The sequence below is a fragment of the Culex pipiens genome, chromosome 1 (genome assembly GCF_016801865.2).
Source record: "Culex pipiens pallens isolate TS chromosome 1, TS_CPP_V2, whole genome shotgun sequence".
Taxonomy (NCBI): domain Eukaryota; kingdom Metazoa; phylum Arthropoda; class Insecta; order Diptera; family Culicidae; genus Culex; species Culex pipiens.
In genome coordinates this window covers 65,526,408-65,543,319 of record NC_068937.1, presented here as the reverse complement: position 1 = coordinate 65,543,319, position 16,912 = coordinate 65,526,408, and the positions used below count along the sequence as shown (strand labels likewise).

At 42.8% G+C, this 16,912-nt stretch overlaps 2 protein-coding genes and 1 long non-coding RNA gene across 4 annotated transcripts in view; 2 read left to right on the top strand and 1 right to left on the bottom strand.

Moving 5' to 3' along the window:
* The window catches only part of LOC128093851 (uncharacterized), a 38,624-nt gene extending 21,712 nt beyond the window's left edge, over positions 1 to 16,912 (top strand). Inside the window, 3 exon segments of the mRNA XM_052711703.1 lie at positions 8,850 to 8,862; positions 15,938 to 16,572; positions 16,574 to 16,912. Of these exon segments, the coding sequence (XP_052567663.1) occupies positions 8,850 to 8,862; positions 15,938 to 16,572; positions 16,574 to 16,814 (889 nt within the window). The 3' untranslated portion in view covers positions 16,815 to 16,912.
* Positions 7 to 8,257, bottom strand: LOC120430109 (maestro heat-like repeat-containing protein family member 1). 2 transcript variants are annotated; one of them, XM_039595194.2, is made up of 10 exons: positions 7,902 to 8,257; positions 7,223 to 7,397; positions 5,884 to 7,161; positions 5,283 to 5,820; positions 2,277 to 3,689; positions 1,927 to 2,051; positions 657 to 1,851; positions 462 to 596; positions 290 to 392; positions 7 to 223 (listed from the first exon to the last, which is right to left on the bottom strand). In XM_039595194.2, the coding sequence occupies exons 1-10, from the start codon at positions 7,963 to 7,965 to the stop codon at positions 84 to 86; spliced, it is 5,166 nt and encodes a 1,721-aa protein (XP_039451128.1). In that variant the 5' UTR covers positions 7,966 to 8,257; the 3' UTR covers positions 7 to 83. The 2 variants fall into 2 exon arrangements, with proteins under 2 accessions (XP_039451128.1, XP_039451129.1); XM_039595195.2 differs by lacking the exon at positions 7,902 to 8,257 and adding an exon at positions 7,520 to 7,739.
* LOC120430121 (uncharacterized) lies at positions 8,516 to 10,207 on the top strand. The gene is made up of 3 exons (XR_005607557.2): positions 8,516 to 8,862; positions 8,921 to 8,977; positions 9,039 to 10,207. It is a non-coding gene; the product is annotated as an uncharacterized LOC120430121 (long non-coding RNA).

Below are 16,912 nucleotides of genomic sequence, written 5' to 3'. Positions count from 1 at the left end.
TGCTAGGTTTTAAGCAAACAGTATCACGATCCCCCATAAAACATTTCAAACACCGAGCGAAGCAAAGCAGATTCTCAGTTTTTCTAGCATTCACCGTAGATGAAACCCAACGCTTCGGCCGCTTTTACCTTGACGCCACAATCCTCGTCCCTGAGCAGTTGAGCGATTTTGTGGCCAACCGTGTCGACAGACGAACTCGTTCGACTCTGCATTCGGAGCAAACCTGCGAATTTGCGGAACAGAATGTTAGATGTTGCGTGTAGAACTGAATTCAAAGGGATATTTTTACCAATCAACACCGCTGCATTTCCACGAATTTCCGCCCACTGGCTGCGCATAAACGGCAAACAGGCATCGATGAAATCGTTTACTGAATCCGGAAGTTCCTCTCCCTGCAAAAAAAAAAAAACGACCAACATCAGCAAACCCAAAATGAACGCGAAATTGCAATTCACACTCACAATAAGTTTGACAAAATCCTTGATGAAGGTTCCGTACTGCAGCTGTCCGTGCTCCAGTAGATGGTTCTGCGCCAACTGATTCGTCTTGGTGGTCTCCAGCAGGGCACAAACGTTCTTGAGCGTTATTTTGCAAGCCTGTGAAACGAGCAGATGCAGAGATCAGGACAAAGCTCGGAGAAAGCTTGTTTTTTTTACCCTAGCAATCAGGAGATTTTCCTCGGACAAATGCAAAAGCAATGAGCACAAATTGGCCTTAAGTTGTTCCATCAGCGATTCCGAGGCCAGCCCGTCATCCGATTCACTACCTTCAGTTTGCTGCTTCTTCTGTGCATTGTTTGCCTTCTGGTGGCAAAGGTCACCAAACAGCAAAATCGCGCACTCGCGCAGCTCTGTGGATACATTTTCAAAGAACGGCTTAATCCGGATGGCCAGCGACACCAGAAACATTTCAAACTTTTCCTGGGGCAGAGTCTGGACGATTTTCGACAGCCCCCGCATGCTCTCCAAGGGGATGTTAATGAAGCAGTCCTTGTTGTAGTCATCAATGCCCTTCATCAGAGCAGTCAGACACATTTCCGCGTACTTGTCAACGTCGTGATCGGTGAGACTGCACAAGTACGACATACCGCGAATGCTTAGGCCTCGCACCAACGGATTGGGATCGTTTAGGGAAGAGTTCAGGTGCAGCATGATTACCGATGAAATCTCCCCGCACGGCTTCAGCGGAACCAGATGCGAGTAGAAACCGGTCGATGCGATCCGCTGGCTATCGTAGGGACTGCTCACGTACTTGCTGAGCGTCAGCACGATTTGCTTCATCGTTGTTGAGTTGATGCCTACTTCCGATGCAGTCGCGACCGCCAGTGGCGTTAGGATTTCAATAAAGCTGTTCAGATCGGTGCTGGAGCCAAGATCCGGGCACACGCTTAGAACGTTCGAGATCTGCTGCATGTCCAGCGTGTCAAGGAATGTCTTGTACGTGTCCAGCGCAATCTGGCACGGGTTCAGCTTGGAGTCCCGACTGGTGGCGCTCTTTGCACGCTTGGCACTCTTCGGGACTGCCACGTTCCCACTGCCCTCCAGAGAAACCACGTGGACACACGGTGGCTGCAAGTTGATGTACGTGGCCAACGTCGACAGCATCATACAGAATATCTCCGTAAATCTTGCCTTCAACTCCTGCTTAATTTCCTGGCTTTTGAACAGTTCGTTTAAAACGCACACTATCGAAAACGGTTGCAAAGTCACGACCTTATGGGCGTCGTTGGGCTTGTCCTGGTGTTGCTGTTCGTACAGGCACGAAGTCGTTACGGTGCCTATAAAGTTGTCCAAAATAATTCCCGATAATTCGCCATCCCTCGCGACAGTTCTCCAGTAATCAACTACGTTACTGGAATTGAATAAAAACAAACAACACAAGTTTACCTTCGATTCATCGATAGATCAACCCAGATTCGCATCTTACTCTTCGAGGGGCAAGCTCTGGCCAAGAATTTCATTGCAAACAAGCTTCGGGTGGTGCTTGGTGATGGCCAGCATCGATTTTAGTACGCCGGAACGTGCCTTGGGAACGTCGCAGTTTTTGACCGCCTGGAATCAAAGAAATGGAGTTACACCAATACATCCTACAGATTTTCAAGGAAACAGATTGGCCAATGTTTGACAGATCCAGGCACGCTGGACACCTACCGCAAAACTGGCAGCGTTGCAAGCGCAAAACATACGTTGCCAGTGCCGATTTATTTTGCATCGACCAATCTGTTTCTCTCTAAAATCTGTAATACATCCAGGGCAAACAAAATAGATAACGCTCACATGAAGACACTCCTTAATCAGCTCCGGAATCGCGTGATACATTTCGGCTCCCTTGACCTGCATGAAAAATTTCAGCACAACCGACGCCCCGATCGCGGAACTTTGCTCCGGATCGTTCAAACTGTACAGCAGACACTTGCTAAACTGAACGTACTGATAGTTGGACAGCCGTTGGGCAATGATGTTTGCCAGCTGACTCGCAATCCGATAAATGTCCTTCGGGTCGTCCGTTACGATTTCCTCGCGAATCGTGTCCAGCTCCTTGACCCACTCGACCCGGTTGTCGGCGATCGTGAGCGTCTCGTAGATGCAAGCAATTTCCAGAACTTTCTTCAACACTTCGATGGCAGTTTGGCGCACGGTCGCGTTCGAGTCGATGCAGCGTGGGATAGTTTTCCCCAGCAGACTTCCGGTTTGGTTAAACTTTGAGGGAGCCTCACAGCCAATCTTCATCGATTTCATGTAAACTTCGAGGGTTTTGTTGTACACATGACCCGCGCAGATTCTCACCTCGTTGTTGCGATCCTTTAGCCAAATTTCCAGTATCGAGTTGATGTCGTCCAGACAGGCTGGAGAACCGTTTTGTTGTTCGAGAATGGCTTGGATGAAACTGTTCAGCTCTGGGAGCGACAAATTTAGATACTTTGCAAGGTAGCTATTGCGGTTGTCCTCTTCGATTGAGTTGAATTTGGTTTTGAGATTTTGAGCGGTGGTGAAAAAGTAAAAACAAGCCGTGTTCAGCAGTCCATTTACGTCGACATTTTCATCCTCCCGATTTAATTTGATGAGAGTCGTGGACAGAGTCAATATTAGCGGGAACATGGGCAAGTACTCATTCTGCGCATCGCACGTTATGTTCATGCATATCTTGAGCAGCTCGTTTTTGTTTTTAAAGTTGTTCATATGGTCCTCTGGTAGTGCGTTGGGATTGTTCAGCAGAATCACTGCCAAATTCATAAACGTTTGAAGGATTAACTTTTTCAGAAACAGTTCCTTGTTGTCGAACTGGGCCGTTAGATAATTGATGACCGTTTCGTCAAACAGCTGTACAACCTTTTCTTGCGGAGCTCGTGTAACGACGTAGTTCAACGACTGAAGTACGAGCACCTTTGTTTTGAAATTTTCCGTTTCCTTGTTACTATCTTTAATGAAGTTTAAATTTGAGAAAAAGCTGCCGGATTTCTTCACACTCGAGTTTTCAATGACCAACGCAAGAAGCTTTCTCATCAGAATGTCCACGTGCGCCACCGAAACGTACCCCAGAGCTTGGGCGTGATCCTGCAGGAGGGCTTCATAGGACTCGTTCGATGCGCTCTTTTCCAGCTTTTCCGCTTTTGCCAATCCGATGATGAGATCTACCTTGTTGGCGACCAGATGTTCATCCGGCGAATGGGACAAAAACATTCCAAGTACCTATAAATAATATAATACTGATATCTGGAGTTTTTTTTAAAGGTCCAATAAACCAAATTTTTAGTTTTTGTTTTTTGGGTGTTTTTTAATACCCCTAAGTGCATCTCCAGCGCGGGTAGCAAACATCGAAGCAAATCAAATTTGCACCCGACGTCAACCCCACCGCGGTACCTGCCCACTATGGGGTTTCAGGCGGCCATAAATCGAAAAACTGACATACTCAAATTAATTTTTTGGTATTTTTTTTTTCGAAAATAAACATTCTAACTAAGAAAAATCCGGAGTTTGAAAGTTGGAGGTTCAAAATTCACTGCATTGCAGACCTTCAAAAAAAAATTAAAAAATTAAAACAATTTTGAAAAAAATAAAAAAAAATAATAAAATTTAGAAAAGTTTAAAAAAAAATTAAAAAAATTAAAAAAAGAAAATTAAAAAAAATTAGAATAGTTTAAAAACAATTTTAAAAAATTTTAAAAAAATTAACAAAATTTAAAAAATAAAAAAAATAAAAATTATATTTTTTTTTAATGAAAAATAATTAAAAACATTAAAAAAAAAACGCGCGGTGGGGCAAACTCGAGAGCAAATTTGGTGGGAATCAAATCGGGTAGCAAATGGTTTACCTTTGGACATTTTCGAAAAATGAAATTCTTTGAAATTTTCAATAGGATTAAAAAGTTTAATAAACTTTTAGCATTTCTAGGCATGAATCAACACATAATTATTGATTTTGAAGGTAAACGAGAGCAAAAAATGATAAAAACCCATATTTGCCCCCCGCGGTGGGCTTGTTTCGGTGGCAAATTTGCTACCCTAGCGGTGGGGCCCAGTCAAATCAATCCGAATTCTGAAACGGAATCTAATTAGAATCGTATACAAATTCCGTTTCAAACGCAACAACCGGTTCGAACACGGAACCGGTTGTTGCGTTTGAAACGGAATTTGTATACGATTCTAATTAGATTCCGTTTCAGAATTCGGATTGATTTGACTGGGGGATGACGGAGTTTTTTCAAGGTGGCAAATTTGATCTCGGTATTCATGAACCGGGTGCAAATTTGATTTGCACGCCAGCGCTGGAGATGCCATAAATCAAGGCGGTTTCAAAAACACTCAAAAAGCAAAAAATGGAAATTTGGTTTATTGGACCTTTAAAAAAAAACTCCAGATATGTTCCGGTTGACCATCCCTCTCAACTGGCCATGCATTTGATAGATGCAGGCGCGGTGGTTCTGAGATTTAAAAAAACAGTCCACGTGGTTTACCGATGGTTCAATTCTCTCAACTGGCAATGCACACCCCTGTGCAAAAGCACGAATCAGACGGACATGAGGCGATTTAGTTTGTTTAGTTTAGTTTCGATGTGTTTTCTTTTCTCCTCGATTCTGCGTCGTCAGACCAGTCCAAGTTCCACCAGAACAAACAGCATTCATATTTGGGTGACTTTCGTCAAAACCGAACCAGAAATGAGTAAATGAAGCATCAGATGCACCCAGATCTAAGTGAAACTCACTTCATTCTAACGGATGCGCCGTTTACTTGTTGAGGGAGTTGATAACCACGAAAACTTATTGAAAATTCTTATTATTTTACCTTAATGAGCATGCGCTTCTCTCGATCTAGCATCGGAATGCGGAATTCCATCGACGGTTGGTTTGTTCCCGGTGCAATCGGCTGATAAAGCGGAAATTGTTGGTAAATTTCCGCAATAACGCTCTCCACAAACTTGTTCTTGTTCTCGTCGATATCTCTGATGGTCGCCTGAATAAACTCAAACAGTAAAGCATCGTACCGTTTCTGATTTATGGTGCCCAGCTCTTGCACAATCTCTCCCAGCTTCTCGTTCCAGAGCGGCACCAGAAGGCGGTTTTTGTACAAATATGGCGAATAGCTCTTCAAAAATGCCAGCACGTTTTGAACGCGCGTCATTTCGTCGAAATTGCCCAGCAGTGCCAGCGATCGGACAAACACCGACAGTGGGTTTGGCGGGCGGACCTCTTCGATGCTGGGTTCGTTCTCATCGAACGGATTACGACCATCTGGATGACTGCTGACGCCAATCTCCGGACTCTTGGCCAACAGATTGGCTAAACACTTGCTAATCGTACTGCTGATGTCGGTGAATTCAAGCCTGTGGAATAATGAGATGAAAAGTTACTTTAATTTCAAATGGACAAGACTCATTTGCTGTCACCTAAGGAAATTTTGCAGTAATTCTATCCTTAGAATGTCGTCCATGGTGCCGATGGTTGAGGACAGTATGAAAAGTGTGTTGTTGCACGCCTTCACAAATTCCAGATATTCTTCGTTGCTGCCATACTCGGTATTGAACTTGGACTGTCGACAGCTTCCTCGTATCAAAAATATTACGAATTCCCGCTCGTGCACAAAATTTCGCTGCATAAAGGCGACGACCGTCTTAAGCAGAATCATTTTTAACTTTATTGATCGCTCCGTGACCAGCATCGATTTCAAAATCGAACAAATTTCGGACTGTTTTTCAACGATGATTGTCTCCGACGTGTTGGTTAGATGTGTCAACACCAGTAGCGATTTTATTCGCTCTCGCTCGTTGTTACTGCGTAAATGTATCAAAAGGATCTCCACGATTTTTTCGCCAAAGTCATTAGCCATCAAATCGAAGCAGCGCAGCACTTCGTAGTGTCCCTTGACCGTTTGTGGCTTCTCGTAGTCCGGGTTGACACAGACCAGATCAAAAAGAGTCGCAATTATGGTGTCAGAAACTCCCGACAAAAGTGACGCATTCAGGGTGAGGACAGTTTTGATGATTGATGCTAAATATTGCGTTACGACACTCCGATCAATGCTACGACGGTACAGGGCGAGTGTGGCCGGTATAACTTTTAGCAAACCATCGTTCAATTTGTCCATTGGAAGCAAAGGATACAGAAAGGACAGAGCGTTCAACACTTCATACGCCAATTTGGGCTCGCGAGACGACAACCATTGGCTCTGGAACAGATCGTAACAAATGCCCACCTCGTCCGAAATGTCATAAGTTAAACCGGTTTTCATTGGAGTTTCTTCGTTTGGATTAAGACGGAGGTGTTCTTTGTACTCGCAGAAAGCTTCCCCGAAGCGACCGATGGCAAAGGCGTAAGATTGTCTCAGGTGGTCCTGTTTGATCGAGGAAAGTGTTGGCAGAATAAAGCCAAGTAATGGTTTAATCAAAGAAATCGAGTCCATAACATTGGCCGTAGCTAAAGAACCCATTGTGTAGGGAACCATAAAATGGGCCACCTGGTGCTGCTCGACATGTTTCGCGAGTGCGTCCATCACCTCTTTGCAGTACCGCCTGCCTACGGATACTAGAATCTCTCGACACGGCACCTGAATCGTTGTTTGCTGATCTGGACATCGCGTTATCTCGTTGACACTGTACTCCACACACTTGGACGCGGTTCCGTGGCTGATCTTATCCATCAAGTTGACCACAACATGTTCGATGACCCTGCCAAAAGAAGCACGTTTCAAGCGAATTGTGTCCGCAGAACATTTACCCGACGGCCTACCTCAGAATGATCGATGCCTGCGTTTCGCCCAGCTTCGGGTGCTTCTTCCGATACTCGCAAAACACTTCTATGATTTCATCGTAACGCTTCTTCGCAATCCTAATCAGTGCTGCCTCCGTTGTATTGCGTAGTTGCTCATCTCCGCTTAGGCTGTCCAACAGACTTTTGACGATTTCTTTAAGTTTTCGATGATAAAAAAGAAGGGTAGTTAATTTAAAATTTACTGTTGATTAAAGTTTTGACATATTGATCAAATCTGAATGGTTTGACATATTGCTCTTTTCATGATAAACTCACGGTTAGCTTTCATTTCATGTAAAAATCACTCTTTTTTCTCAAAGAAATTTCTCCTGCTGCTAGCAATAAGACCCGATTCCAGTGCACTCATGCGAGAAATATCGACTCACGTCACGAAAGTAATATCGGTTTAGGAAATTTGATATTTTCTCTTCTATGGCAAATAACAACAACAAAAAATCGATACACTTAATAGAACGCGACTAGCTGCACAAACTTCAAATAGAGAACTGAAAAAGGGCGACCAAATTCTATGCATACAACGTGGACATAATCTTTCCAATTAAAAAAAAAAAACAATAAAAACTCGCTGATAAGAACAGCGTTCGTGGAGCGTGTAATCATCCGGAATGTAAAGGGAAATAAAAACAATATTACTCACCGATTAAGTGCTGGTCCTGCCGGACGGACGGGTTCGATTTTCGTTCCTCTCCGGATACATCCATAACTATAGTTTATGCAATGTATTTTTTCTGTTTAAATGTTTTGTTAGACAATAAATTTTAGAAATTGCGTTTTAAAGGTAATGAACAAAGGCAAAGCTTAACATAACGTTGGATATCACAAAACAAACTGTTACCACAATCAAAACTTGATTTTTCTACAACTATAATGATTTTCGTTAATTGAAATTGTTTCTTTTCGCAAACATGAATTTTAAATTCAATTAAAATTTGATGAACCAGTCATCTTTTTTCAAAACACGGATGAAATTTGTTATCCAAATTATTCAGTGTCAAACTTGGAATAATGAAAAATAAACACAAACACGCAAAACCAAAAAGGCTCAAGAACTATTATACACTCAAAATCAGAAGTACCTACCCCGCTAAAAAGGTTCTATCCAACCCAGTTAACTCAATCCGAATGGAGCACCCGCAGTGCCCGCAGTCGAGCAGTTTTTGACAGTTCGCTCCAAAACCCACTGAGAATTTTGGCTCGAGTCTCGACTCGATTCAGGCTCGATCTCGAGCTAGATCGACTCGAGGCTCGAGCCAAAATTCTCAGAGGGAAGAAATACATTGTAGAAAAAAGCAAAAACTGCTCGAATGGAAATGCTCCAATCGGGCCGCTTTGTCGAGCCGTCCGGCGGTTTTCGGGCCGTTGTCGGCCCGGTCCGTCTGTCAGGGAATGCATGGGGCTACACGCAAAATCCACATAACACCGATCTGTGTAAAAAAATTACACAGATTGTTGAACATGTTCTAGCTGTCAAAACTGTGTAGTTTTATAACACAGATCTGTGTAAAAAGTTACACAGATTTTCGATTAGCTTTCGTTTCAAATCTGGGTAAAACCCGAAAAAGTTAAGATGGCGACTTTTATGCAGCTCCAAGAACTTGGTAAGTTTTTTCTCGTGATTTTTTCAATGAAGTATCGTTAAATTGTCTTTCTCTACAGGATTTTTCACATTCCGGCCATTCATTTTAGCCCTCTGTTGGATTTTTAACTCATCAGGTAATGCATCTTCTGAAACTGTGCTTATCTTTATTCTAACCTCTTACGAATGTTATTCCAGATGCACCCGTTAGCTTTTTCTTCGATGTCCTCCTAAGTGAGCTGCAGGAGCGCCAATCTCGCCCGCTGCAAAACCAATTGCACCAGCTATCCAGAGGAAGAGTTCCGGAGACAACACTCCATACACACAAAAAAATATTATGGTAATGACAAAAGTAACTTACTTTTGAATTGATAAGTGGTTAAAATTTGCTACATTAAAAGTTTTTTTCTTGTTTTGAAAATGAAAACTTTTACTGCTACAGTTTTTGAAAATCTCATTGCTAACTTTTTTAAAAGTTTTAACTTTTAATTCGACTGTAGAATTTCTTTCATTTTGTCGTTCTCGTGAAACCGTGTACGTCTAAGTCCAAAATGTAAACAAACGTTTAGGTGCACTCAAAAAAATATTCACGTTGAAGTTACGTGAAAAGCTATGTGGTATTTTTCCACTAAACTTTTCACGTAACTTCTACGAGGTGGCTCTAGTAGAAACGGAATATGCTTGGCCAGATCATTTCACATTGTTTCTACGTGTTTCACACGTAGAAGCTATATGAATCGATTGATGAATTCTACGTGCTTGCTGTAGTAAACATTATATGATTTTTATGGTTGTAGTATTTAATTTTTTTTTCGAATGGAAATAAGAAGAAATAAGGAGTAATTGCTAAAGCTCATTTCCTTTATTAACTAATAAATTTCTTCGGGGTGATTTCACCTTTTGCCACTAATTCAAAAAGATCGCGGGTGACCTTCTGCCATGTCGACGCTCCTATCTTTGTGCACCAGCGATCATCGATCGATCGCAGCAGACTGATGTCCAGGGAACCACGTTTGAGTGCTGCTCCAGTTCGGCTGCGTTGCGTTTGGCCACATCGCTAATGTAGCCGAGCAGGAGGATGTTCAATCGACGCTAGCTGATTCCACTGGCCATCATGGTCGCACGGGAACCCGTTTCGAAATCGTTGTCGTAGATGGTCGTGTTGTTTGGGCTTACGTCGTCGAACTCCAGTTGATGCCCAGCTTGCGGTACGCTACGAAAAGGTCCAACCCGAACACGACCGCGTACATGAACTGACCATGTCCGTGATATTTTCGGTGGCGTCAAACACCACGGTAGCACCGGCCACTAATGTAAAAACGGGGCTAACATTTCAGTGACTACCGGAAAAAAGATGCTGCTCACAGGGATCGGATTCTGCAAGAAAAATATTATAAATTATTCATAAAATAATTCTAGCCTCCTTCAACTTACCATTCAATTGCAATCAAATTTTACGGACACAAATCCGACAGCACGTCTTAACTGGACGCACTCAATTTTCACACTAAAATAATCACGTAGATATTTGGCCGAATGGCGCACTCGAGTCACGTTGAAGTTACATTTCAAAACACATAAAAGCTACATGGAAAAACCTAGTGGAAAAATACTATATGGTTTTTCACGTAACTTCAACGTGAAAACATTTTTTTTGCCAGTACACTTTCACATTATTTTTACGTGTGTCACGTAAAACAGGCCTAGCGAGGGGAAAATCATGGTTACGTTATTTTTCAGGTAGCATCAACGTGTGGATTATTTTGAGTGTGATTCCGGTGGTTAGTGAGTGGTGGTCCACGACGTCAATCAAAACAGAACGCGTCCGCAGCCAGAACTTGGACGCGGATACCTTCGAAGGAGGATGGTGCGGAACAAGGTTAGGGGATTAGGGGAAAGTTGGTGTTCAAAAGGATGAGGCCAGCTCGAGGCCAGCTTCCTGCCGGATCTGCAGCTGTTTCACAACCGAAATGGATAAGAAGGAAGCTTGGGTGTTTGGTGGCGTTTGTGTTTGATTTTGTTTGTTTTTGTAGGATGCCGTTTATGCGGATGTGAATTTGCACCGGTTGTATTCGATAAAGTTAATTTTAATGGTGAGGAGAAGGATCCGACGGAAGAGGGAAACGACGAGAAGCGATCGGAGGTGGTCAGCGCGGATGTTGCACTCGGTGCCGGTGGTTTAAGACCATCAGCAGCATTATGTGCCGAAAGTGATGACGGGACAGTGTGGGATGTCCTGAGGGTCCGCAGTCCATTTCTCGGTGCGGGACATGTTTGACGAGTATTACATAAACATCCGGAAGAACAGTTTGCACCAGTTCTGGAAGAACCATCTGTACGAAAGCCGCAGGTCCTGAAGCTGTCGTACTCGGATTACTTCCAGAGGTTGGAGCGATATCCGACGAACCTGATCAAGAACATCTACCTGAAATACCGAAGAAGTCACCGGTGAGTATTTAGAATGTGTTCAGTGTCTAGCCAATTTAATTTACTTTCAAATTCTTTCAGCAAATCCCGCCCGCAAACTCTTAACTCGCGACGGCGCAGCTTCGGCCGGATGAACTGGCAACATCTGTGCCATTCTCGAAGGAGGACGAAGTGATCGGGAACTATCCGTTCAGGCGCTTTACTTCCCAGCCGGAAAACGTCGACTTCCCTTGCCGAATCTACAACCAATGGCCAACTCCTCCAAGTCTGTCCTGATGATGGCCGGCAACGAGACCTCCCTGTTCTCTACAACGCTGTCGCGCTCCAAAATGAAGGCCGCGATGTTGCTGCCCAACGTCCAATCCGTAACCTGCTAAGCATGGGGCCTTCGGACGTGACCGGTGGCGTACCGTAAGAATCGGTTCAGCTTGGACGCGGAAGTTAGCCTACCATAAGCAGATGCGTTGAATACAAAAAAAAAACGGAAGCAACTGTTTTAATATTAAAATATTGAAATAAAATCCATCACATTTTTCGAAAATCATCACTGTAATGTTAAATGTTATTTATTCATGCCATAAAAAGTTTCTTCTTAAATTAAAAGCAAAAAACTTTTACCGATACAACGATTTTGTTCCAGAAATGCATGGTAGTATCAACAACTTTCCAACTTTTAAATTAAAAAGTTTGGACATTCTACGAATATTCACCAACGCGAACTTTTAATCCAACGAACGATCTTTTTAAATTCAGAGTATTTTTTCTTTGTGTTTATGCCTCATCAAGTAGAAAATGTGGCAGAAGTTGGGCAGATGGGCCAAATAACATAGTTTTATGAATTTATTTTGTATAAAACCTCAGACTTGAGCTAATAAATAACGCCTTTTTTACTGAATAATTAAAAGTATATCTAAAAGCAATTCAAAACATATGTAAATTTTCTACCCAGTTTCTGTGTAAAATTTTACACAGAATCTGTGTAATATTTTACCCAGATGGCTAAACAAAAATTACACAGATTTGACAGACAACGGCTGTACACAGATCTGTGTACAAGGCTTTTACACAGATTCTGTGTATTCCAGGTTTTGGGCAATCTGTGTCAAATTTTACACGCAAAATCCATATAACACAGATCTGTGTAAAATTTGACACAGATCGCCCAAAACCTGGAATAGACAGAATCTGTGTAGAAGCCTTGTAAATACACAGATCTGTGTACAACCGTTGTCTGTCAAATCTGGGTAATTTTTTAATCGACAATCTGTGTAAAATTTTACACAGATCTGGGTAATATTTTACACAGATTCTGAGTACAAAATTGCATTCATTTCTTCTTTTAAACTAGGAATTTATACGGCTGTAACCTCCTGTCAGTCACAGCGAAGAAGAAAAGTGATTTTATCTCGCAATAAGCAATATTGTGGATTTAGCTCGTAGCTGGATTTTCTGGCTTCTTCTCACGGTCATTGGAAACGGTCGTGGATAGACCTAGGGGTTCCCAGTTGGAGTGAAAAAATTCAATTTATAGAAAAATTATGGATTAAAATTTTGCTTTTTTATCACTTCTCCGACATCAGGAAAAATTGTTTGAACATGCTCGCAATTTTTTTATTCGGTCGGAAAAATATTATTTTTCTTGAAAAAACTTTCATGTTTAATCACATGATCACCCCTAATTCTGGCTCGATGCCGCCATTATGCGACCGCGTGCTCCGTTTGTTTGTCAACAAAGCTGCAGCTGGATGGTGAGACGAAGTGAGGGGGGAAGAGATTTTGACATTTTTATGCCCGCATCTGGCCCGCCGCCTATTTCGTCGGTCACTGAGTCGCCGGTCGTTTCCAGTGACCGAGTCCAGCTAGGTACTGATCGTACAATATTAAAATGGAAAGAAAAAGGAACATGTTGCCATGATTTATTATTTCAAGTTTCTCTTATACATTTCATTAACTAAATATAAGGCTATAATCTATTTTAAAAAAGTTCTTCACCGTCACAAAATCGACCTGGTAAATGTCCTCCTGTCGTAGAGCAGCTTCCACGGGAGATAATGCCGCTGACCCTGAAACACCAGTTTTTCCAGTCCGGAGATGTTCCGAGGTGGCAAATTCAGGCGGAATCGGCGTGCATGCAAGACGATCAACGGGAGCATTATATATAAGTAATCCAGCCAACCTGCAAAAATGCCTTTAGAAGTGATTATTTAGTCATCTTTGATTTCGTTTTCCTAAAAAAAATGGTTCAAACATCCATTAATTTTCTTCTCAAAAGATTAAAAACATCAGAAGTATACAACTACGATGAATCTCCGCCATCGACTGACAGCCGTTTTCTCCGCTGGTTTGTTTTGGTCGTACTGGTTGAACGAATGAACGAGCAAGAGATATTTTTATTTTCGTTTATTTCGTGCTCTCTCTTTCACTCCTCAACAGTGGTGCCAGTAAAATAAGGGAAAATGCAGCAGTGTTGCTAGGAGCAGCATTAAAACTGCTGCATATCAGCAAATACTAAAGCAGTTGTTTTAGAGCTGATTTGTTTTCATCCTAGCTGTTTTATGACTGATTAGCTGTAGAAAGCTGATAAACAGCACCTTTATGATTTCTCTTAGTGCTGGATGGTTACTTGGGTTGTTTTAGTGCTGTTTGGTTACTTGGGTTGTTATTTCAATTTTTATTTTGTTTTGCACCCCCCCCCCCCCCCCAGGACCAGAGTCGAGGGACATAAACTTCAAAAAATATTTGCAACGGCCTAAATTTTTTTTTTTATTTTTCCTATTATTATTAAAAATTTTTAAAATTTTTAAATTTTTTAAATTTTTAAAAATTATTAAATTTTTTAATTTTTTAAAATTTTCTAAATTTTCAAAAAATTTTAAAGTAAAAAAAAATTCCGTGCTTGATTCGATTTTCCGTGCATAATTCCATTTGATGCGGTAGCAAACAGGCAGAATACCGGGTAGCAAAGTGAAATCCCGAAGAACTGAGAGCAAATTTGCTACCGCGACAGGTACCGCGATGGGGTTGACGTCGGGTGCAAATTAGCTTTGCTTCGATGTTTGCACCCAGCGCTGGAGATGCACTAATAAAACTTACATTTCTATGCAATGGGGCCAATTGGGTCCTAAAGCCCTATGTCCATTTGTATGTACAACGGTAAAAAACACGATTAAAAAACATTTCTGATCACTTTTTTTCATTTTCATGCAAAAAAATAAATAGACAAGACAACATTTTTCGATTGATCAACTATGGTATTCTTGGAACGAGCTGTCAAGTAGGATGTTATCTGTCAAGAAGGGCCGCCAAGTTATTTTTTTTTAAATTGATTTATAAATCCATTTTAAATCCTTTGCGGTTGTTCAAAGGGTTATTGTACCCAGAAAAATAAGCTATATTATTGTGAACAATAATGTCACAAATTTAAGCTTAATTTTAGGACCCAATTCCAGTTCAATTACGATGCAACAACTGGTCATTTCGTCAAAAAAGTCTGAAATAGGAAAACATTTTTGAAAATATTACAATTTAAACAATTTAGAATCGAGGATTCTAAAATTCCTAATACTATCAATCTAAAATTCCATAAATTTTTATTTTTAGGGAGCGTTATTTTATTACGTAACGCAAAATTTGGGGTAACAGATGAGCGACCCCTACCCCCCTGTAACGCGTAACGTAAGGTCTTTTTGCATTTTTTAAAGAATTCGTATATGAAAATTTTGCGTTACGTTACAGAATTTTTCAGCACTCCCCCCCTCCTCCTATTTTCGTAACATTTCGTAACAGACACCGACACCCCCTCCCCTCCCCTAACTGCGTTACGTAATAAAAGAACGCTCCCCAATGTATTTCTTACACTGTAACTGAAAATCGCACTTTGCTGAGTTCGTTTTCGCACTTTTTCATACGATTTTTTCAGTTCAACTGCGATTACACTTTTTTGTGTAATCGCAGTCGAACTGAAAAAATCGTATGAAAAAGTGCGAAAACGAACTCAGCAAAGTGCGATTTTCAGTTACAGTGTATGGAGCGAACTGTCAAAAACTGCTCGACTGCGGGTGCTCCATTTTTATGTACAACGGATTTGTGCAATAAAAAACACGATCAAAAACCATTTCTGATCACTTTTTTCATTTTAGGCCATTGCAAATATTTTTTTAAGTTTATGTCCCTCGGCTCTGACCGAAGTCGAGGGGGGAGCAAAAAAAAAATGAAATTATAAGCCTATAGGGTCGTCGGTATAAGTATGAGCGCGTCTACTGGGTAGATTGATATTGTGAAAGCAGACAAAAATCAAAATACGAACGCAACCTGCCAAAGCTGTTGCGCCACAGGCTGATGTACACGCTAACGACAAACCACTACATTTTTGTTCGGCGCAACAGAAGTGTTGCGCACTTCGGTTTGGTGGTGCGCGGATAATATTGAAATCTGCGCAACGCGCACGTTGTGAGAGAAAGAGAGAGAGAGAGAGAGCGAAAACGAACGAAGACTACGATCGCTGCGGACGTGGCGTGAGAGTGTAGCTGATGAACTTCGGGATGAACACGCGCGGCGTGGTTGAGGGAAGTTGAGAGAGTTACGTGTGTGTTTGTGCGCTTGTGGACCGATTGTGTCGGGACTGGTCTTCGGGTTCAGGGGATTCTTCAGTCTGGCGTTTAATGCTGTAGCGAGCGGTTGTGTTTTATGCGGTGGGTGGTGGGACCAGAAACAAACCGAAGATTCACTTCCGAGTGTTTAAAAAAGAAATGAAGACCTGGTCTGAGTTACGACAGCCGGGTCCTGTCCCGAAGGCAATCTCCACCCTGTCGGACCGTGTTCCGGAGGAAGTCAACACTCTGCCAGGCCCTGTCCTGATGGAAAGCGCATCGCTGGATCCTGTTCTGGATGCAACCCAAGTTCTGGCGGGTCCTGTCCCGAAGGCAATCTCCGACCTGCCGGACCGTGTTCCGGAGGCTTTCAACGCTCTGCTAAGCCCTGCTCTGGAGGCAAGCGCATCGCTGGATTCTGATCCAGATGCAACCCAAGCCCTGCCGGGTCCTGTCCCGAAAGCAATCTACGCCCAGTCGGATCTTGTTCCGGAGGATTACACTGCTCCGCCAGGCCCTATCCTGGAGGCACCCGCATCGCTGGATTCTTTTCCGGATGCAGCCCAAGCCCTGCCGGGTCCTGTCCCGAAGGCAACCTACTTCCTGCCAGACCGTGTTCCGGAAGCAGAACCTGAAAAGGTCGGCGATTCCGAGATCAACCGAGATTCCGCGCCGAAGTTAGACAATCCAGCAAGCCCACCTGATACAAGCCGTTCCCAGATGGACGGCTCCAACGACAACCAACCTCAACCCGAACGAGAGAGAAACCCGAACCAGTCGAGTCTCCCGCATCTCCCAGATCGAAGCGCAACATCGACGGGAAGCCATCAAGAATCGATGCGTCGCCGACGCACCAAACCAAGCCGATGACCGCGAAACTCAAAAGCCACCTGACGAAGGTGCAATCCAACGGCGGCCCTGGGACCTAGGGATCGCGCGGCGTACGCAGTCCAGCTAGAACACCACGACCGAATAGGGTTTGCCCCAACCCGTACGACGAGAATGACTACGCCCCTGCGCAACGGCAGAGCTGTCATCGACGACGTCAACAACAAG